Source organism: Bubalus kerabau, chromosome 9, assembly GCF_029407905.1.
Source record: "Bubalus kerabau isolate K-KA32 ecotype Philippines breed swamp buffalo chromosome 9, PCC_UOA_SB_1v2, whole genome shotgun sequence".
In the NCBI taxonomy this organism is placed as follows: Eukaryota; Metazoa; Chordata; class Mammalia; order Artiodactyla; family Bovidae; genus Bubalus; species Bubalus kerabau.
In genome coordinates, this window is record NC_073632.1 from 34,405,914 (window position 1) to 34,428,813 (window position 22,900).

The 22,900-nt window shown below is 38.0% G+C and overlaps 1 protein-coding gene across 1 annotated transcript in view; it reads right to left on the minus strand.

Annotated features, from left to right (window-relative positions):
• The window catches only part of NKAIN2 (sodium/potassium transporting ATPase interacting 2), a 941,095-nt gene that overhangs the window by 152,093 nt on the left and 766,102 nt on the right, over positions 1-22,900 (minus strand). Inside the window, exon 5 of the mRNA XM_055534975.1 lies at positions 10,568-10,768. Coding sequence (XP_055390950.1) covers positions 10,568-10,768 — 201 coding nt within the window. The remainder of the gene's footprint in view (positions 1-10,567; positions 10,769-22,900) is intronic.

The following is a 22,900-nucleotide window of genomic DNA, read 5'->3' on the forward strand; positions in this document are numbered from 1 at the left end:
ACTCATGAAACTGCTCACCAGTATACAAGGACACCTTTCAGGAATAAAGCAAAATAAAATAAAGAGCATGATAACTGATTGTTCAGGGTTTATTTTTACCAAAACTTGATTGACATCTGTGGATAAGACATGAAGGTGTTATGCTCTGAAGTGATTATGTTCAAATGAATTTGTTATTTTCCAGAGAAATTGAGAGTAGAGTAGAAATTTAAACATGTGCCCATTTCAGAAGTATCCATTGGTCTCGATATTTCTTACTATCAGGGGTAAATCCAGTTGGGGTTCTAAACTTGGTTTGTAGAACATCATTTATGTGTTTTGGAACACTCAGTTGTACCAAGAAATGTCCTTTCCCAATTCTATTTAGGTCTTCCCTGGTGGCTCAGACGGTAAAGAATCTGCCTGAAATGTGGAAGAGACCTGGGATTGATCCCTGGGTTGGTAAGATCCCTTGGAGGAGGGCATAGCAACCCACTCCAGTATTCTTGCCTGGAGAATCCCCGTGGATGGAGGAGCCTGACGGGCTGCTGTCCATGGATTTGCAAAGAGCCGGACACAACTGAGTGACTAAGCACAGTTCTGTTTACCACCTTCATTCTGCTAATTAAGCAACTTTGTCCACTGGAAAAAATCCCCTGTTTACAATTGATATTTGATTCTTCTTCCCATATATTTGTGATGATTTGTATAAACTATTCTGATGTTACAGAAAGACAAATCACATTTATTTCCTTTACTGACAAGCAGGTCTGTGTATCTGAATACCTGGGAGAACGGGAGTTGAAACAGTGTGTTTAATATTTGAAGGCAAGCAGCAAAGCTGTTGAACCATTCTGGGATCTAGGAAAGAAACTGAGTGCTTGTCATTCTGTCCATTTCCATCACACGCAACAAGCCGTTTTGTGCTAAAAACTTTTGAACAGTTTTGGACATTGACTAGAATCAGAAGTTCTACACCAGCTCACCATTCAATGTGGAGGAATGGTAAACAGTGTTTAAGTACATGAATTCGGTGTTTGACCACAGGTTAGTTATGTGAGTAACTCTTCCCTGTAGCTCAAACGGTAAAGAATCTGCCTGTGATGCAGGAGACTAGAGTTTGATCCCAGGGTCAGGAAGATCCTCTGGAGAAGGGAATGGCAATCCACTCCAGTATTCTTTTTTTTTTTTTTTTAATTAATTAATTTATTTTAATTTGAGTCTAATTACTTTACAATATTATGGTGTTTTTTGCCATACATTGACATAAATCAGCCACCACTCCAGTATTCTTGCCTGGAGAAGTCCATGGACAGAGAAGCCTGGAGGGCTACAGTTCGTGGGGTCGCAAAGAGTCAGACACGACTGAGTGGCTAACACACACATACACAACTAGTCATATAACTTATGTGTTTGACTCTGCAGTACAGGAAGGGAAGTGACTCTTAAGGCCCAGAAAGGAATTGGTAGAACAACCAGAACTGTGGTACCATCTTGGCATATAAAATCATCTTCCTGACCAAGCACCTTGCTTTTCTATGCAATTCATATTTGAGGAATCAGCAATAAAAGGAAAGGGATGGGACTAATATATCTGGAGAAACTTTTGAAAAATATACCCACCTCTGCCCTACCTCAGACAAAAGGACAAAAAATTTCTAGAAGTATATTATGTTTATAGTAATCTTTTAAACAGCTAGGTAAGTAATTCCTAGTGTCAGCTAGCATTAACAATCTGGGCTTTAGGGGAATGTATGGGGGCTCCAAGACCGCCCCCTTAGCACTACCTGAGAATTAAATGCCTGCTTCTTGTGCTGTGGCTCAGTCTGTAGGGACTGAGGAAGGAAGGAAGGAAAGAAGGAACAGAAAAAAAGAAGGAAGAAACCACTGCTTTAGATTAATGGCCTCCAAACATTTTGGCTCCTGCATACCCTGAAATAAATTTTTTAAAATTCCACTTGAAACTATGTGGGCTTGAAACGATCTACATTTGAAATTCATATTTGATATTTTTCATCATTAGTTTAAATGGTTTCAAAAGCACTTTATTTTGGCATAGTATACATATCAATATATTTTAAAGATATATTATTTACTCTTATATATCCAGTGGAATTTGAATACTGCTATGATGTGTTCACTTTCTTTCATTTAAGAACACATGTACACACTTCTATAATGATTATTATGTAAAAAATAAAATTTCATTTAATGTCCATTTTTGATTAATACTAGAATGGGATGGAGTTTAGCATGAATTCTAGTTGTTTTTGTATTAGGTATTTATTTATTATAAATATATAATATATATTTATTACATATACTATAAATATAAATATAGATATTTATGGATAATATATGGATGATGTAAATATAAATATATAAATATATTATAAGTGATATATTACATATTATAAATATATAATATATTAGGTATATATTTATTTAGGAAAAATATTGTTCTTTCAAAAATAGAGAAGTAGTGAAGGCTTTTTGTTACAATGACATCACTCAACTTCTGCAGGTTCCTTGAAATTGGGTGCCATATTTACATATTTACCTATCATAAGAATTATTTCAAGTAATCTACCAATTGGTAAGTCTATGAGGTTTTCCTTCAGTTTTAATGGAAGCAAAGAATTGGAAAGTTCTTGATTTGCAGCAGCAATTTCTGGGAGGTATACAAAGAACACCACCAAGATAAAATAAACAACAATTATACTTATAACTCTTTCTCATAAAGGCACCTAGATTAATCTGATGTATATAAAACTTGTGAGAAATATTTAATTTCAATATATTTGTTGATATAATATTTTTGTCCATGAAAAGTATGCACATTAAGTGTATTTGAATCAAATTATGGAGCTGCATTACTTTACTAGCCTGTGAGATGAGTGCAATTGTGTGGTTAGGCTTCAGCAATACGTGAACCGCGAACTTCCAGATGTTCAAGCTGGTTTTAGAAAAGGCCAAATCGCCAACATCTGCTGGATCATCAAAAAAGCAAGAGAGTTCCAGAAAAACATCTATTTCTGCTTTATTGACTATGCCAAAGCCTTTGACTGTGAGGATCACAATAAACTGTGGAAAATTCTGAAAGAGATGGGAATACTAAGCACCTGACCTGCCTCTTGAGAAACCTATATGCAGGTCAGGAAGCAACAGTTAGAACTGGACATGGTACAACAGACTGGTTCCAAATAGGAAAAGGAGTACATCAAGGCTGTATATTGTCACCCTGCTTATTTAACTTCTATGCAGAGTACATCATGAGAAACGCTGGACTGGAAGAAGCACAAGCTGGAATCAAGACTGCTGGGAGAAATATCAATAACTTCAGATATGCAGATGACACCACCCTTATGGCAGAAAGTAAAGAGGAACTCAAAAGCCTCTTGATGAAAGTGAAAGAGGAAAGTGAAAAAGTTGGCTTAAAGCTCAACATTCAGAAAACGAAGATCATGGCATCTGGTCCCATCACTTCATGGGAAATAGATGGGGAAACAGTGGAAACAGTGTCAGACTTTATTTTTTTGGGCTCCAAAATCACTGCAGATGGTGATTGCAGCCATGAAATTAAAAGACGCTTACTCCTTGGAAGGCAAGTTATGACCAACCTAGGAGAAGGAAATGGCAACCCACTCCAGTATTCTTGCCTGGAGAATCCCAGGGACGGGGGAGCCTGGTGGGCTGCCGTCTATGGGGTTGTACAGAGTCGGACACGACTGAAGCGACTTAGCAGCAGCAGGTGCAGCAGATAGCATATTAAAAAGCAGAGACATTACTTTGCCAACAAATCTAGTCAAGGTCCGTCTAGTCAAGGCTATGGTTTTTCGAGTAGTCATGTATGGATGTGAGAGTTGGACTGTGAAGAAAGCTGAGCACCAAAGGATTGATGCTTTTGAACTGTGGTGTTGGAGAAGACTCTTGAGAGTCCCTTGGACTGCAAGGAGATCCAACCAGTCCATTCTGAAGGAGATCAGCCCTGGGTGTTCTTTGGAAGGAATGATGCTAAAGCTGAAACTCCAGTACTTTGGCCACCTCATGTGAAAAGTTGACTCATTGGAAAAGACTCTGATGCTGGGAGGGATTGGGGGCAGGAGGAGAAGGGGATGACAGAGGATGAGATGGCTGGATGGCATCACCGACTCGATGGATGTGAGTTTGAGTGAACTCCAGTAGTTGGTGATGGAGAGGGAGGCCTGGCGTGCTGCAGTTCATGGGGTCACAAAGAGTCGGACAGGACTGAGTGACTGAACTAAACTGAACTGAACTGATGGAGCTGCAGGTTTGGCTAATTAGTTTTTGTAAAATGACAATTTCAATAACGTAAATGGCCAAATCATTTTTCATTGCATAACAGACATACCAGATCAAATTTACATTTTGTCTTAAAAACACTGTCTTAATTTTTCAGTTCAAATATTTCATCTCAAGTAAATGACATCCACATTGTCATCTTTGCACTTCTGAATACAATAGCTGGGTATCCTCTGCTCACACCACTTTGCCCACTCACCTCTTTGAGATGGTGCAAGTTCACTACTTAGATTTAATTTTTGCCATTTTAATAGCAACGTCCAAGGCTAAGTGAAAATCAGAATCCAAATCTTTGAAAATCAGGCTTCCATGAATGTGTTTCCAGATTATAGGGAAAAAAACAGCATGAGCAGTAAGGTTCTTTACTCTCATGCATGCACCATACACTTCAGCAACATTCAGACAAACAACATGTGCCATTACCAGAACAACCCCAGGTCAACTTGGATAAAGTTTGCATTCAGAATTTTGCAAATTTCTTCACCAGTGGTATTCCTAGGCAGATCCTAGCAAGCCAGATAGCAAATGTGTATCATTATCTGGAAACAATTGGAAACATCTGTTGCTGCTGCTGCTAAGTTGCTTCAGTCCTGTCCAACTCATGTGTGACCCCATAAATGGCAGCCCACCAGGCCCCCCGTCCTTGGGATTCTCCAGGCAGGAACACTGGAGTGGGTTGCCATTGCCTTCTCCAAACTCTATCCATTTGAAAGGCACATATTTTACCTTCAAAATTTGTTTCACCACAGTATGTTGAACAATGATTTCCATCATTTCAAGCACTCTACAAAGTTTTATAGAGAATAGATGTAACTGAAGGATAAACTTGGCAGTGAACCTGTTTTTTAGCTATGAACAGTGTACCGGAACCTTTTCTAAAGTTTTCTGTGACTTCCCTGCTAATTTGTAGACAGTTTCTAAGCCAGTTTTAATGGCTGCGGGAAATAGTAAGCTTATTTATGTTTTTACCAATATCCTCTACTGGTCTCTTAAAAAATTAATAGTCAACTTGCTTAGAAGTGTGTCAGAAGTAAAAGAAATAAAGGAAAATGAAGCCTAGCAATTTTGGTTGGAGAACTTCATGTTAAATTTAGAGATATTGGTCCTTTGGAGGTAGCTAGAGAAGAAAGAGATTCTGGTTTCCAATGAATTATCTGAATATGTTTCAAAATAAAAAGTTACTTCAGTTATTATGATAAAAGTTTCCCTTCAGTTCAGTTCAGTTCAGTCGCTCAGTCGTGTCCGACTCTTTGCGACCCCATGAATCGCAGCACGCCAGGCCTCCCTGTCCATCACCAACTCCCGGAGTTCACCCAGACTCACGTCCATCGAGTCAGTGATGCCATCCAGCCATCTCATCCTCTGTCGTCCCCTTCTCCTCCTGCCCCCAATCCCTCCCAGCATCAGAATCTTTTCCAATGAGTCAACTCTTCGCAAGAGGTGGCCAAAGTACTGGAGTTTCAGCTTTAGCATCATTCCTTCCAAAGAACACCCAGGGCTGATCTCCTTCAGAATGGACTGGTTGGATCTCCTTGCAGTCCAAGGGACTCTCAAGAGTCTTCTCCAACACCACAGTTCAAAAGCACCAATTCTTCGGCACTCAGCCTTCTTCACAGTCCAACTCTCACATCCATACATGCCACTGGAAAAACCATAGCCTTGACTAGACGAACCTTTGTTCACAAAATAATGTCTCTGCTTTTGAATATGCTATCTAGGTTGGTCATAACTTTCCTTCCAAGGAGTAAGCGTCTTTTAATTTCGTGGCTGCAATCACCATCTGCAGTGATTTTGGAGCCCCAAAAAAGTTACCCTTAGTGGTTCATTTATTTACCTTTCTTTGTAAAACTACTCCCTTTTCATTGTGTTGGTTACAGGAAGTGAGGTGTGTGTGTAATAGAAATAGAAGGGGAAAAGATGCAAGCAGTGACAGATTTCCTCTTCTTGGGCTCTAAAATCACTGTGAATTTTGACTGTAGCCAGGAAATTAGAAGATGATTACTTCTTGGCAGGAAAGCTATGACAAACCTAGACAGTGTGTTAAAAAGCAGAGACATCACTTTGCCGACAAAGGTCCATGTAGTCAGGCTATGGTCTTTCCAGTAGTCATGTACAGATGTAAGAACTGGACAATAAAGAAGGCAGAGTGCCAGAGAATTGATGCTTTTGAACTGTGGTGCTGGAGAAGACTCTTGAGAGTCCCTTGGAAAGCAAGGAGATCAAACCAGTCAGTCCTAAAGGAAATCAACCCTGAATATTCTTTGGAAGGACTAATGCTGAATGCTGAAGCGCCAGTACTTTGACCACGTGATGCTAAAAACTGACTCTTTGGAAAAGACCCTGATGCTGCCTAAAATTGAAGGCAGAAGGAGAAGAGGGCAACAGAGGATGAGATGGTTGGATGGCATCACCGATTCAATGACCAGGAACTTGGGCAAACTCTGGGAGATGGTGAGGGACAGGGAAGCCTTGCATGCTGCAGTCCATGGGGTTATGAAGAGTCGGAAATGACTTGGTGACTGAACAAAAACAAATACAGATGAGGTATATATACCTCCCTTCCCCTCACCCATGGAAGACATAGCTAATTAATAATGGCATTCTTTGCTACTGAAGAGAAGTCTGAATTTTGGGGTTTCATGAATCTGTTACCCATCAGCTGATGCTGGCATGCTGGTTTAAGTCTGTTTTCCTATCCTTGGTACCGAGAAAAACTTAGATTAGCATGTCCGTCCTCCACATGTACTAGCTAAGAAATCTTGGGAAAGGCTTTGAGTCTGTCCTGCTGCCCTCCCAGGACTGTTACACAAATCAAAAGATTAAATTCCTGTAAATGCATTTTGTAAACCATACAGTTATAGTCACATTTTCTGAAGAAATCAGGTTCATTGTGTTGTAATGTAAACAGCATCATCTCTTTAGTTCGGCTCCTCCTGGGCTCTCTCCATATGTATTTATTATATCTATTTTGTAGGTGCAGTTTTAAAAAAAAATTTGGATTTTATTAAAACTGTGCACACCTGTATTCCCGTTGTACGTGCTATCTGATCCTAACTAGAAGAAAATGCTGCTGGAGAAGAACGCTGGAAACCTCACACCTGGCTGATCATTATGATGCTGTGGCAGTCCTTTCTGCTTGGCTGGAGGCTGTGTGATTAATAGCCTCTCTTCCCAATTATGTGGATATTATACTCTTCTTCCTTTGGCTGGAGATGGGAGATATCTTATGAATGTGCAATGCAAATGTGGGCTTTGTGAATGCTAATTTCAAAATCAGCTAGGAGTTGATTGGCAGGAAACCGAACAATGGGGTGACAGGCGTGCCAGGGGTTAGGAATCTGTGAAAGAGAGGCTGAGTGAAGGTGGAGAAAAAGAGCTGGAGAGACTTGGAGTTAATCAAGAGCCGTTGCTGGAACAGCAGCCATTTATGAAAACAGATCTAAGCCGGATATCCTGGAAGAGAGGGTAGCTTCAAAGACAGGTGAAAGAGAAGTGTGGGAGTTTAGCTGACTTCACAAAAAACAGGATGGAACTAAGAAGCCAAGATGATGCCATAAATGCCACAAATGTATTCTCTGTACCACATTCCCAAAGTGTGCCTGTCTGCCCTGGGTGTGTACCCTGAGGAACCACGCCCATTTCTGACCTTGACAGCCTCAAGGTCAGAGATGCTGTCATTTGTTTCTCTAGATGCCAGCAGGGAGCATCACTCAGGAAGCGTTCCCTGGACTGGACCGAACTAAACATTGGATTGTCAGGAAGATGATTTGAGGAACAGGAGAAGGGGAGAAGCAGAGATTCAAGCCACTGTTTCATCCCTTGTTGTTGTTCGGTCACTAAGTCGTGTCCGACTCTTCGCAACTCCATGGACTGCATGCAGCATGCCTTCAACACGGCAAAAGAAGTGATCAGAATGGCTGTAGGAATATTTGGAAGGCTTCTGCTAACTGGGCAGAGCAAATTGTTCAAGATCAGCCCTGTTTTGGTTTGCATTCTAAAACGCTAGTTAAGATGTGCTAGCTTTTCTACATAGCAGATGCTTTCAGCCCAAGGCCAGCCAGGCCATAACAAACCCAAAGACAGAAAGTGTGTGGAAACTTTTCCAAAAAAACCGGCTTGGGCTGCTGAGTTACTCTCTCAGGTGATCCAGTCAGCATAGCAAAAGAACTCCCCTGGAAGGAAGAGCAGGTGGAAAGGGCAGAGGTGAAGATGCCACATCCTATGATGACCTGCTCAAACTATTGCTCCACTCAGCTGGGGGACGTGTCGACAGGAGGATCGAGAACCAGCAGCTTGATATATTGGTTGCATCTGCTCCTAGAGACACTCCATCCATCTTCTCTACACTCTAGCCACTTTGCCTTTACAGATGATTTTTACTTATGTAAAAATATTTTTTTTCTTTGGGCAGTATGTCAGCCTTAACACATGCTTCCATGTCCAAATGTATTTCCTCAGCAAATTATCTGTGAACCAGAATTTCATGGCGGTTTAATAAATCTGCGAGTATAGTTTATTCATACACACATTCATTCAAATAACTCTCTAAAATAGTCATATATTTAACTATCCATGCACACAGACTATATGTTTACATCATCCTTGACGCATATATAGAAGTTTTCCAAAAATTATGGATACAGTTAAAAAAAAAAGATAAAAAGGGAGTTTCAAGGAAGGAACATTTTCTCTAAAATTCCTCTCTCACATGTAGGAAGACATTTTATCTGTCACTAAATACCAGAAATATTTTACTTTTCCCATATGAGAATGAATGCTTCACCTAAATGAATTTTACATAATGAAATGACTAGTTCCATTCCATCAAATCTCACTTTACTTAAATATAATAAAAATGAACAGTTATAGAATTTAAAACTATCATAGAAGCTTTTTTTTTTTTTTAAATTAAGAAGTGCTTCAGGTTGGACACATTCAAGGGAGATCACTCAGTGCTTTAGCCAAGAGCGTAATTCAAATATTGTGGAAATAATTTATGCTGCTTCTCAAATATTTACAGTTCTTCCTCCTTTCTGGCTGATTTGTGATTGGGTAGGAATCTGTGTCTAGTTCTGGACAATGAACTATGAGCAGTGAGCTTCCTCTCTCAAGTAGGAGCATTTTTGTGCCAATGTAGACACTTCAGATCTCTTCCTGCCATCTGGCATGGCAGCCATGATGACTGAGACGGTGGCTGGGCTCCTAGCCTTGTTTCCTTAGCGACCAGTGATTGGTAAAACTTCTTGCTCACCCATAAGAATAAACCTTTGTGGTTTTTAGTCACAGAGACTTGGGAAGTGTTCATAGCACAACATATATAGTCTATAATTATATATGTATATGCATGTTCATATATATTCCTCATTAAAAAATATAATAACTATATATATTAATTATGTAATCTAATACACACACTCATGTACTTTCCTTTTAAATTCCTGAAGAGTTTTATATGAACCAGCTGGTACCATTCTACCCAGAATATTTTATGTCCTGTTATTTAAGAATTGTGAGTTACTGTCATTCTCAAAGTAATTAACTAAAGAAAGGTAAAAAGAAGATTCTAATTGTATTATTTGTTGTTAAAGATTAAGACTGTGCACCTCAACTGAAGATCTACATAGAGTCTAAGAAAATACACATAGATCTGCATACATGATCTGTAATAAATGGAGACATGTATAATAAAGTTGCCTTAACTTTATGAATCCCACAAAATTACACATTTAGCATTAGCGAAAGTTCTCACAAAAGGGAGGTATTTATTTCTTTATCATAGGAATATAATGTAAAATAATGTTTTATATAACATAGTAATATATTATACAAATGTGTTCTATAAATATACAAAAATGGAGGAATTATTTGTAACTCCAACTTTCTTCCTGTAGAGGGAGCATTATTTATTGGCAGAATACTATGAAAAATAGGCGTGTGATAATCTAGAATTAGAATTCATAGAAAAGCTGAATTGTTTTGAAAAAGAGAGATGGTGATAAAAGATGATGGATGGTACCTGGGGGATCTAAGAACAAGATTTTAAGGGAGAAGGAAATTCCCAGAATTAGCAGCATACCCAGAAAGAATCACTCGGTCCACGACATAGCCTGGTTTAACCTGACAAATCCCTGTTAAAAGTGGCGGTGATTAGAAAAAAGCACACATCCACCTTCTACCCACAGGTTCCAACTGCGTGTGCTGAGTATACACAGAAATAAAACAGTTCGGGAAACACTAGAAGGAGTGGTTGGCTGTCAACACTTACTGCGAGGACAATCTGGAGGGAACTGTGAGCCACTTCTATGTACTGGTACTCCAGAAAACACCCTGAGACGGTGATGTAGCGATGGTCTTCTGGGGCCCAGTCTGGGGCAGGAGTCACTGATGTCACCGTACATCCTGGTCCATTCTCCATCCACCAAGATCGGTGCATTGAAATATTAAAAGTCAGGATAAGGTCTGTTTCCTGCAAGAAGGCAATTTATAAGGATGAGAATTACTTCACAAATGTTAGCTTATTTGGACTGATTTGCTTTAGAGTTTCCCATTTTGAAATGTGTTTTTCCCCCTCGCCTTGCTGTATTTTATATGCACAAAGAGTGAGTGTGCTCAGTCGTGTCCAATTCTTTGAGACCCCATGGACTGTAGCCTGCCAGGCTCCTCTGTCCATGGAATTTTCCAGGCAGGAACACTGGAGTGTGTTGTCATTTTATAGGAAGAAAAGTAGCATCTAAAGCCAAAGTTCCACCTGGAAAATATGTCTGTTAATTTCATTTATGAAGGTTTGCCTGACTACAATAATATAAATAAGAGTATTATTAGTAAAACTGTCAGACTTACATTGTTACACTGAAAAATCTTAGCTTTTGGAACTTGTAAATATTACAAAGGGAGTGGTTTTAACTATTTTGTCAACTGAAGTTCATCTTAAAAGTGCTATTTTCCTCTCCCTTAGAATATTTACCTTTTGTACATTTTTTAAGGGGCTTACCTGATGATTCAGACTATAAAAAATCTGCCTGCAAATGCAGGAGATCCTGGTTCGATCCCTGGGTTGAGAAGATCTCCTGGAGAAGAGAACGGCTCTCTGCTCCAGTATTCTTCTTTTTTTTTTTAATTTTTTATTATTATTATTTTTTTAATTTTATTTTATTTTTAAACTTTACAAAATTGTATTAGTTTTGCCAGATATCAAAATGAATCCGCCACAGGTATACCTGCTCCAGTATTCTTGCCTGGAGAGTTCCATGGACAGAAGAGCCTGGCAGGTTACAGTCCATGTGGTCACAGAGAGTTCGACACGACTGAAGTGACTAACTCGCATTGCACATTTTAAATGTTAAACTGTACATCAGTTTGGCAAAATTTAACATAATATTGTGGTTAGTGGTAAAATATGTAAGACCTTTACTTAATAAAACAATATAGCTTGCCCCTCCATTATTATTTTAGAAAATCAGGATCTTTTTGATCTTGCCCACTTCCACTATAAAATTGGTCATAATATTTCTTAGAAAATATCATTTGCAAATTATTGAAGGGTGAAGATAGTTAAGTCAACAACTTTAGATGAGGTACAGCCTGTTAGGGGATGTGCAGCTACAAATGGAAGGAAAGTAGTGTCTGCGCTACAGAGCTTGAAATCACACACAAAATATGGAGCTCTCAGTAGCACAGGGACAAATGTTGTTTTTCAGGAAGAGAATGGTTAGAAGAAATGCATCAGATACATCTTAGTATTTAACATGTCATGAGGGAAGATGATTTCTAACAGAGAGGTTCAGTGGTGGAAAGGGAATTATTTGTTTCAGTGATAAAGCTGCAAGATAATCATAGATGCCAGCTACTCTCATTCCAAAATGAAGTGCTTAGTAGGAAATATTAAGATATTTCCACTTAAACTGAACTTATGAAAGTATTGAACATAACTGATCAGGAAATTTGGGGAGGGGAAAGAGTATTCTTTTAATGTGCTAACTCGCTTCAGTCATGTCCGACTCTCTGTGACCCTATAGACCATAGTCTGAACTATGTTATGAGTCTCATCATCTCCATAGGGTGGTGGTAGGGGAGGGGATAATTTCTCTTTTCTTCAAGACTATTGAGAAAGGCTTCAAAATGTCCTTGGATCCTGGGAGATACAACAGATTAGTTTCTGACTCAGGCAAGATGAACTTCAAAATAAAGCCTATGACTGGAGCTACCTGTTACGTGGTCAAAGAGTCTGGTTTTTATTGCATTAGTTGATTTTTGATGGTGAATCAGTCTAGTATAAATCCCACTTGGTTGTGTTGTATAGTTATTTTTGTACATTGTTGAATTTTGTTTAAAAACATTTTGTTGAGGATATTTGCATCTATATTTGTAATAGGTATTGATATGTAATTTTCTGTAATGTGGTTATGTGGCTTTGGCATTAGATTAACACCAACTCATAAAATCAGTTGGGAAGTTTTTCATTTGCTTCTATCTTCCAGAACAGACTGCAGAAAATTGAGATAATGTATTTCTTAAATGCTTGGTAGAATTCACCAGTGAACCCCTCTGGGCCTGGGGCTTTCTGTTTTGAAAAGTTATTAATTGATATAAATATTGAATATACATATTTATATTCAGTATATTTAATGGACATAGGCCTGTTTCTTCTTGTGTGACTTTTGGTAGTTTGTGACTTTAGAGAAATGTGTCTGTTTCAGTCTGTTTCATCTAGATTATCAATCTTGTAGACATGGAGTTCAGCTCTGTACTGAAGTCTCTCTTCTGTACTGTAGCAGTGAAAATAAAATTTGTCTTGCCATGTTTAACAAGCGTCCAGTGCATTTTTTTCTTAACAGCTCTCATACCTTTCTCTTCCTTAATTTGCTCCCATTTCACAAAGTACATAATTCACTAGCTTTTTTTAAGAATAGGTGAGTGACTAAGCCTGAAGTGTTTTTTACCTTAATTTTATATTAATTGACTGATATTTTGGCTGGATGTATTCTTTTTTGTTGAAAATCATTTTCTCTCCAAACTGTGTGGACATTTCTCCATTATGTTCTAGTTTCTGTTATTACAGTTAATAAATCTGATGTCATTTTTTTCCCTGTAATTTTTTTATGTAACCTGTTTTCACTCTTTTGTTCTCTTGTGTCTTTTTGTTTCAAAAAGTGAAATAGTTCAAAAACATCAAAAAGTGCAGAAGATAGTCTAAAAAACCATTATACCCACCACTCAGTTTCATTAAATCTTATATTTGCTTTAAGACATTTTTAAATAAAATTTTATACATATAAATGATGCCTCATCTGAGGTCTTCCTAAATATGATTTCCCTCTCTCTCTCTCCACAGATAATTACTATCTTGATTTTAGTGTTATTATTCTCATGAAAGTTTTTTGTAGTTTCACTGAATATTTACATATTTATTAATAATATAAAATGAAGGTTTTTTAGGTTTTAAATTGTTTATGTACTCTCATATATTTTGGTTCCATGTTATATTTTTAAGGTTTATTGATATAAAAAAAATTTTAGCTTCAAATTCTGAACTTCAGTAAGACAGTATCTTGATGGGTTTCTTGTTCACTTAGTTTGTAGAGCATCTGGAGGGTCTTTCCATCCAAGAGCCATTTACTTTCATTGTAGAAGTCAACCTACATTATACCTTTAGTGGTTCCCTCCCCTCGAATTTTTCTGTTACTGCAGGAAATTCCTTTCAGACAAATTCCTATCTGTCTTCCAGGATTGATCTCTTACATTCTTATTTTTTCTTTCCTATTGTTCATATCTTACATTTCTCTTTAGTCTCTTGGAGATTTTCTTTACCAAGTATTCCCAAACTTATGGAACTATATCTTTAATTTTTAATACTTTGAACTTTCAAGAGCTAATTCTTCTCCGATTATTGTTTTTATATAGTTAATATTCAGAGAAGACAATGGCACCCCACTCCAGTACTCTTGCCTGGAAAATCCCGTGGACGGCGGAGCCTGGTAGGGTGCAGTCCATGGGGTCGCTAAGAGTCTGACATGACTGAGCCTCTTCCCTTTCACTTTTCACTTTCACGCATTGGAGAAGGAAATGGCAACCCACTCCAGTACTCTTGCCTGGAGAGTCCCAGGGACAGGGGAGCCTGGTGGGCTTCCATCTATGGGGTCGCACAGAGTCGGACATGACTGAAGCAACTTAGCAGCAGCAGCATAGTTAATATTGTTGAATTGTTTCCTGGCTATAACTTTTCTTATCTTCTGCATTCTTAATTTTTTAAATTGTGTTTCCTGCATTGTTTTAGATTTATCAAAGTTACTTATTTTTACTAAATAAGTAATCAGATAAATAAATAATATTAACAGTAACTATTAAGGATCTATCATGTGCCCTAGGCAATGTTCCTACCTTCATGAGTGTTAATTTTGCAGTGGGTGAAATGGATAACAAATATATAAATGTATGAAAATATGTATGTAATGATTAATATATGCAGAAATATAAACTCAAGTAAAGAAATAGAGTAACAAAGAATTGGGTGTTGGGGAGGGAGTGTAATGCAATATTACATATATTAGTAAGAAAAGATGTCTTGTTATTTTGTATTTGCACAGGGCTCTGAATGAAGTGTAGGAATAAAGAGAGCAGGTATGGGACGAGCATTCCAAGCAGAGGGAAGAGCCAGTGGGAACACTCTGAAGACTTTCTATTATGTTTATTTTTTTCTGACTTTCCTATTTGAGCTGTTCCTTAGAACCCTCTCATAAAAGTTCATACCAAAGAGAAACTAAAACTTGATTGGCATTTTGTCATGCATCAGTGGGCTAATCAGCTGGTGTCTTTCACACATGATTACTGGGCACCGCCTTCCAAGTGCTCTGTTTGTAGAGATTGGTATAACTTTGTTCTGGGTCTTCCAGTTTACCTATGGCTACACACCAGAGCACAGCTTCCTGGGTTGAATGGAGAGGAGCTGATGGTTTTGCTACATAATATGCAGGCTTTTTTTCACTATACAGCCTTTAATTTAATGCTCATGTATTCAGAAACTTAGCTTGTACCTCCAGTATTCTCGCCTGGAAAATCTCATGGACAGAGGAGCCTGGTGGGCTATAGTCTACGAGACAGCAATTTGTGTTTCAAAGGGGTAACCTATTCAGAGGAGAAGTATGGTTGCATAGACTAAAGGAAGAGCCTTGGGGCAATCTAATTTCCTCTTGAACAGATCATTCAGTTCTTCCCATTTTCAATCCTGGACCTCACATACTCCTCCTCCTTCTAAACCCTGACTTTCCAAAGGGTTCCATGTACACTGGAACCCACTGCATGATCATAAGTTTTAGGTTTTTCCATTTTTCTAAGTCACTTGCTAATCCTTTACTTTCTGTGTTCCCCAAACTGTTGACACTTCTTGTCCATTCTCTTTTTACTGTGTGTTCATCATTTTTTTATTCTTTAGTATTATTTGGTGGAGTTTCAGGATGAAATGTAAGTGCATATATTCAACCAACAATCATTAATTGGATAGTTTCTAGAATTAGCTTATATTCTTATTCATTTTCATGTAATTAAACAGAGACCGTTTAAACAAAAGGTCTCTGTGTTTGTGTATGTGTGCATTATTTTAATCACAAAATATAAATTCCTGCTTGTAAAATAGACAATAGAAAGGCCCCCTTGAAGTCCCTTTAAGTGCAACAGAAATTCCTGAGGTGTGAACTGCTGTTCCATGCATAATTGATAGATTATTCAATTCCCATATGCTTTGTAATTTTGTGTTCAAAATTATAAGGACTTTTGAGACAAAGAATGAGTCTTGATAGCACAGAATAAGGCATAAAATCGCAACCAATCCATACAACCATATTTTCTATGGATTCACACTGAAAAACATATAAGATAGGTTCAGAATTGTAAGATTCAAAAAAAATTTTTTAATCTAAAAAGACTTTAATAATTACATGTTCAGATCAGTATAGTGACAAAAATTTCTATCAGTATATTTATTCATCTCTCTTAGTAACTCTTCAAAAAGTTCAGATTAAAGGACCTCATTATGGTCATGTCATTTTTCAAAATAGCAGGGTCTGATGTGTTGCATGAAAGCTGTTATTAGGCTTATAAAGTTGTTTCTGATGGGGTTGTATGTATTCAGGGCAATGTAAGAAGCCTAATTGCTCAACAAAAAATAAGCAAGCATTTGATAATTAAAAAAAAATAGGTTGACAAGTAAATGAGAAAATGATACTAGTAATGTCTAAGAATTTCAACATAAAGCTAAAATTTGCTTTCATAATTTATGGCATTTGGTGCATAATTTATTCTAATTGTAAGCAACTGATTCTATATTGCAGAAGTTAGAAGGAGAAGGTCAGAGTGATAAGCTTTGAGTTGTAGTTTAAAAAGCCAGAAATATTTTCTTAGATTTTTGGAATTTCTTACTTAGTTCTTTTTGAATAATAATATTGAAATTTGATTCTCTCCCTGCTGTAGATTGCTTAGTTAATGTCTAGAAGTCTAGTTACCGGTATTCCAGTTCCAGTTCAGTCGCTCAGCCGTGTCTGACTCTTTGCGACCCTATGAATTGCAGCACGCCAGACCTCCCTGTCCATCACCAACTCCCGGAGTTTACTCAGACTCATGTCCATCGAGATGGTGTCAGTATAGTTACTAATAAATATTAATTGTTCATATACCATATGCAAAATACTCTACCAGGCCATGATGAACAGAAGAGATATAAAATGCAATCTCTAACATTACAGGGCTTATTTTGGAGGATGAGATAGATGGGGATAAAACATAACAATAAAAGGAATAATTTGGTAAGTGAGAGATGTGGACCATTTGTGTCTGGGAACTCAGAGGGTGTGTTGCCTGTGGGCTCTAGTGGGACAGACTTTCAGAGATGGGAACGCTAGCTGGGGTCTAAAACAGGATCCAGGTTAGAAAGATCCACAACCTGGGGGGGGAAAAGACCATTTTAGGTAGCATAGACCAAATAATAAAAATTGTAGAGCTAAGAATACTTGTGTATTTAAGGACAAGTAGCCTTATTTTGGGGGTTTCCCAGGTGGCTCAGGGGGTAAAGAATCTGCCTTCAGTGCAGGAGGCGCAGGAGACTTGGGTTTGATCCCTGGGTTGGGAAGATTCCCCTGGAGGAGGGCATGGCAGCCCATTCCAGTATTCTTGCCTGGAGAATCTCATGGATAGAGGAGCCTGACAGGCTATGGTCATTGGGGTCGCAAAGAGTTGGACACGACTGAGCACAAGCATGAGCCTTATTTTTTCATGAGGTGAGCGTTTCTAAGGAAGAGTATAAAAGCATTTCAGAAAGATGCACTGGAGAGAGACTGGGGAATGACTTAAGTCCCAAACCAAATACCCTGGCTTATTGAAAGACTTTTGATCAGGGACAGGACATTGGCACTATCAAGCATGAACAGAGAGAGATTACAGTCAACATAATCGAGTCCCCTTCAGGACTGGGGTGGACAGTGCAGGAAATGTGGTAAGACCAGTGCACGTGCTGTATTAAAAGCAGTCTTGATGGAGTGATCACACGGATGCTATGAAACCCAAAAGCTTCATCTTAATCACCCCACACTATTCTGTGTTCCCTGAGAGTCCAGGTAGGTGCGACCAGGACCACCTCAGAGGACTACTTAAGTAATACTTTAATACTCTCAGAGTCAGAATGGGAAATAGTCTAAATTACATTAAAACACACTTCTGGTGATGATATTAGAGGAATGCCAAACAAGCACATTTAATGGTATGAAGCAAACTTTAACAACAATAAAAATACTCTGGAAGGTCAAATATTTATATTAATAAAAGCATTTATATTTAGACGTTAGGGCTAAGAGAAGTAGTTAGGATTGAACCTGTGATTTGAATGACATCGGTAATTAGCTGAGGATATGGAGTTGGGATAGTGGGAAAGGCTATATTTGACACCAAGAATCACTTATTCTCAATTAACTCATTTTTTACAACCAATACACACTGGGTTAAAGTTTATAAGATCATCAGAAAGCACTGTGTTATATCTCATTGCCAGTATCTACATGTGGATACTAATTCATAGGAAACTGAAAAAGTCATTCAAATTATGATCATTCATTGCTTAGATTCATTCAAATTATGATCATTCATTTCCAGCTGGTGAACTGAATATTCTAACCCTAAATATAATTGTTTTCTTCTGTTAGTTATACAGTCTGTTTCTTTAAATATATAGTCCATAGAATTCTCTCAGCCAGAATACTAAACTGGGTGGCCTTTCCCTTTTCCAGGGGATCTTCCCAACTCAGGGACTGAACCCAGGTCTCCCACAATGCAGGTGGATTCTTTACCAGCTGAGCCACACGAGGGAAGCCCAAGAATACTGGAGTGGGTAGCCTATTCCTTTTCCAGTAGATCTTCCCGACCCAGGAATTGAACCTGGGTCTCCTGCATTGCAGGCAGATTCTTTTACCAAATGAGCTATCAGGGAAGCCCTTAAATATAGCTATTTTCTTCTGTTAATATATGCTGAAATCTATGCAAACCTGCTTATACATATAAAAACTCTATTGCTAAATTTATCCTGGTTAACACAGGAATCAGTAAAAACAAATAATTATTGTTCCAGATTCCAGGAAGAAGGAGCTAAGAAAATATGGTTTTGAGAAGATACTCAAAATTACAAATACACTTTATTAACAAGTTGAATGAATGTTGCTCACATAGGAATGTAGCCCAGAACATAAGGGAGTTCGTATCAACCAACTCCAAAATCCAAAGATGTAATTCATCCTACTGTGATAAACTTAAGTAGATGGAACATCAAATATACCCCTGTGCCCCACTTTCTTCTAGAATTCTGGACTATGGGTAACTTTGGCATTTGGCTGATTATGGATCATAATTCAGTATGATACCATTGGTATTGTTAGCTCCAGTTCCTGGCTCCTGTCTTTAGTTATTCAAGGAAAGATTAAGAATATGTTCCTGTGAGCATGAAAAACATTACAAACACTGCTCTAAAATCAAATGAGGAAAATCTGATATTTGGATTTCTAATATAGAATGTTTAAAGTTCATCGCCATTATATGTTTTCATTATTTCTTGCCTGGAAACAGGTTTCTCATGTCTGTGTTGCAATAAAGGCCATTATTTCACTTTTCTAAATCTTATTCTAATTGCCACTTTGGTCCAGATAAATGTTTTATGTTACCCCACAACTGGTTTGCACCCTCTGCATTGTGTGAGCATTGTTGCAAAAGTTTTAATGAAATCCTCCTCAGTACTTCCTTTTAGGGATTCCCTGCCGGTAAAGAATCTGCCTGCAATGCAGAAGACCCTAGTTCGATTCCTGGGTCCAGAAGATCCCTTGGAGATGCGAATAGCTACCCACTCCAGTATTCTGACCTGGAGAATTCCATGGACTGTGTATAGTCTGTGGGGTTGCAAAGAGTCAGACACAACTGAGTGACTTTCACTCACTTCCTATTAACATCCTGCACTTACCTCTGCATTTTTTCCCTTTTAAATTATTTTTTATTAGAGTGTAGTTGCTTTACAGTGTTGTGTTAGTTTCTACTGTACAACAAAATGAGTGAGCCATACATATACATATATCCCCTCTCTTTTGGACTTCCTTCCTGTTCAGGTCATCACAGTGAATTACATAGAGTTCCCTGTCTATACAGTGTGTTCTTGTTAGTTATCTATTTTACACATAGTATCAATAGTGTATTTAAATTAATTCTTTGGGCTACCCCTTCTAACAGCTTTTCTTGATTAATTCCTTTCCTTTTTCAAGATCATAATGTTATACTTGCTGTGTGTGTGTATATATATAATGAACAAAATCATCTTGGTCCATTGTTTTCCTCTTGTGGGTAAAGGGGTATGTTAAATCCCAATATAGTCACTGTTTCTGCTCAAGAAATGCATATGAACTCTTAGCTAGAAAAGAAAGTCTGCATTTTGAATATAAAGAATTTCGTTTCAAGGTGATCCTTGTCTGTTGTGAAAGAGCTGTAAAGACGGAAGGGAGAGAAGGAGGGAGGGAAAGGAAAGGAAAAGATTGCAAGGAAAAGAAAGAAAGAATTCAATAAGGAAGCTGCCATACTATGTTAAAGTTAATTGAACCTCCAGGCTCAGAATTCTTGATTATTTTTTTACTTCCAAAGTTAGGACTTAACAGCAATGAGTGGGATCTAAGTTTGGCAAAATGAGTCTTGTCTCTTTCACACCCTTCCTAACAGATGCTAGAGGCAGAATTTTCTCAGCTGGTTACAATAATGAAAGATCAACTTCTCACTGACTTTATAGTTTTCGATGTACTGAAACCTCTTCAGGCAGCTTTTCCTGCTGTTTTTTCACTTTCTCGTTTGTTCCCTCTCTGCAGGTATCTTTTCCCATTTTGTGAGTGTTCCTTTCTCGTCTAAGAGCTCTGTAAAGTGATCTGCATTCACTCTAGGGGATCAGGAGGCAAAGGACGGGTTAGCTATTTCAAGAGATTTCACTGCCATTTTGGCACTCATCTGAAGGCCACCATATTCTTTGTTTTTAAAGCACTTGTATGTGGATTTTTAATTGTCACAGAGGCTGATGATACTGAAGGCTTGGTGACATTCAGGAACACTGAAATGTCCTCCTCAGTGGTCCCCCACCATCACTGGCCATCATTATCCCACCTAGATGTACAGTCCCCTCCAAGTACTTACATCACCATTTTTCCAAAGTTGGAAATGCTGGCTTGGATAGTATCTATGCTTGCCTCCAAAGATTTTAACTTATCAATGGAATTGAATTGGGAGGACAATCACATTTTGATCCACAGTTCAAAGTATCTGTTAGTTAAATTTGTTACCAGAAATGCTAATAAAGTTTTATGTCCTTTCCTTTCTTCATTCATTCTCTGGGAGAGAATAATTCATGGGAATATGACCAAAGAATGGTAGCAAGATGCAGAGGAGCCAAGCGCTAATGTTATTGATGCTTAAGTTTATTTAGTCATTTTTTCAGTTACTGAGGACCATAACTAGAAATGAAATGAAGTACTAATGAATATAAAATTTGTAAAACCTTTGTAAATCTGTTCATTTCTAATATAAATATCTCCTAAGTAAAGTAAATATTGCTCAGTCGTGTCTGACTCTTTGTGACCCGATGGACTGTAGCCTACCAGGTTCCTCCATCTATGGGATTCTCCAGGCAAGAATTGCCATTTCCTTCTCCAGGAGATCTTCCCAACCCAGGGATTGAACCCAGGTCTCCCGTGTTGTAGGCAGACACTTTACCGTATGAGCCACCTATTGTTAAGTTTGAGAAAATATATATGCTGCAGAAAGAAAGGAAAACTATGGATTTATTACCTAGTATATGCCTCAACATTTAGAAGTAGAGATTACCGTCTTTATTTAACAGAAGAAAAAAATGAGGCCTGGAGGGCATATATAATTGCATGAAGTTATTTTTATGAAAGATGAAAGTAGGTTTCAAACCTATTTTTGTCCAACTTCATGCCTTCCCCTGGATCTTTCTGCATCTTAAAGAAATTCTTTTTACCTCCGAATCAGTCATTGCCAAAACACCATATTTGGTACTCTTTAGGAGAAAGTTGTAGAGTAAAAAACGGTGGACTCATAATTCATACCATTTATTGAAAAAACTTCTAAATGCTGTTCAGAAGTGTACACAGCGCTATAAAAGACCTTGACATGTCCTCTTAGGTGGTTTGCCAACACTAATCCAAAATTCATTGTGCCCTGCATTTACAGTAGAGGTATATTAGCCATGCATTTGGATGAAGAAGCTTTTAAAGATATTTTAGTTGTACTTTATTCACATGAGAAAATTTTTTTTAAGTGGTAAGATTTGTCTGTTGTCTTGTTTTACCCCGACAAGTACATAGATCAATACCGCTTAGAATTTGTGGAGACAAATATAAATAAACCTCTAAGTCTAAATAAAACACCTCTTTAAGTATATGTACCTATTTTCTTTGGATGGCTTCCAAAGAGCTCTTTGCAGCTTTTGTAATGCACAAGACCAAGAGGCTACTTGTGGGAAAGTCACTCACGGTCTTTCTAGAAGAAAACACTGAGAAACAGGAAAATGCTCATCATTACTTTTCTATAGGGAAGCATGTAGATCCTTACTCTCCTTTACAAAGAGGGGATATCCTTCCCAGAAGTCTGAGAGAACATAGACGTGGAAGCTGGGGGCACAAATATGAGGAAAGAAATGATCCAGTACTTTTGTTGCAGAGGTGAAAGGATGAGGAAGAAGTAAGGCGGTGGGCCAGAGAGTAGTTCCTTCCAGAAACGGCGCTGATATTGCCACAGCATCAGTCACAACTTAGGCCTTATTTAAAAGATGTGCTTCCTTCCAACTCCCTCTTTTCCTTCACGCTCCTACAGAAAGCTATCAGTCTCTACCGAATGTTCTTTTCTACTTATTGGTGATTCTCTTCTCAAGAGTATCAAAAGTGACCTGAGAAGTCTTGTGAAAGGTAATAGCTTAATAATTCCCCATTCAAAAGCTCAGATTCATAAACCAAGAGGCCATTTGAATTTACATCGTACATGTTAGCCTGTCCAAAATGGAGTTGGAAATCCCATTGAGAAAAAA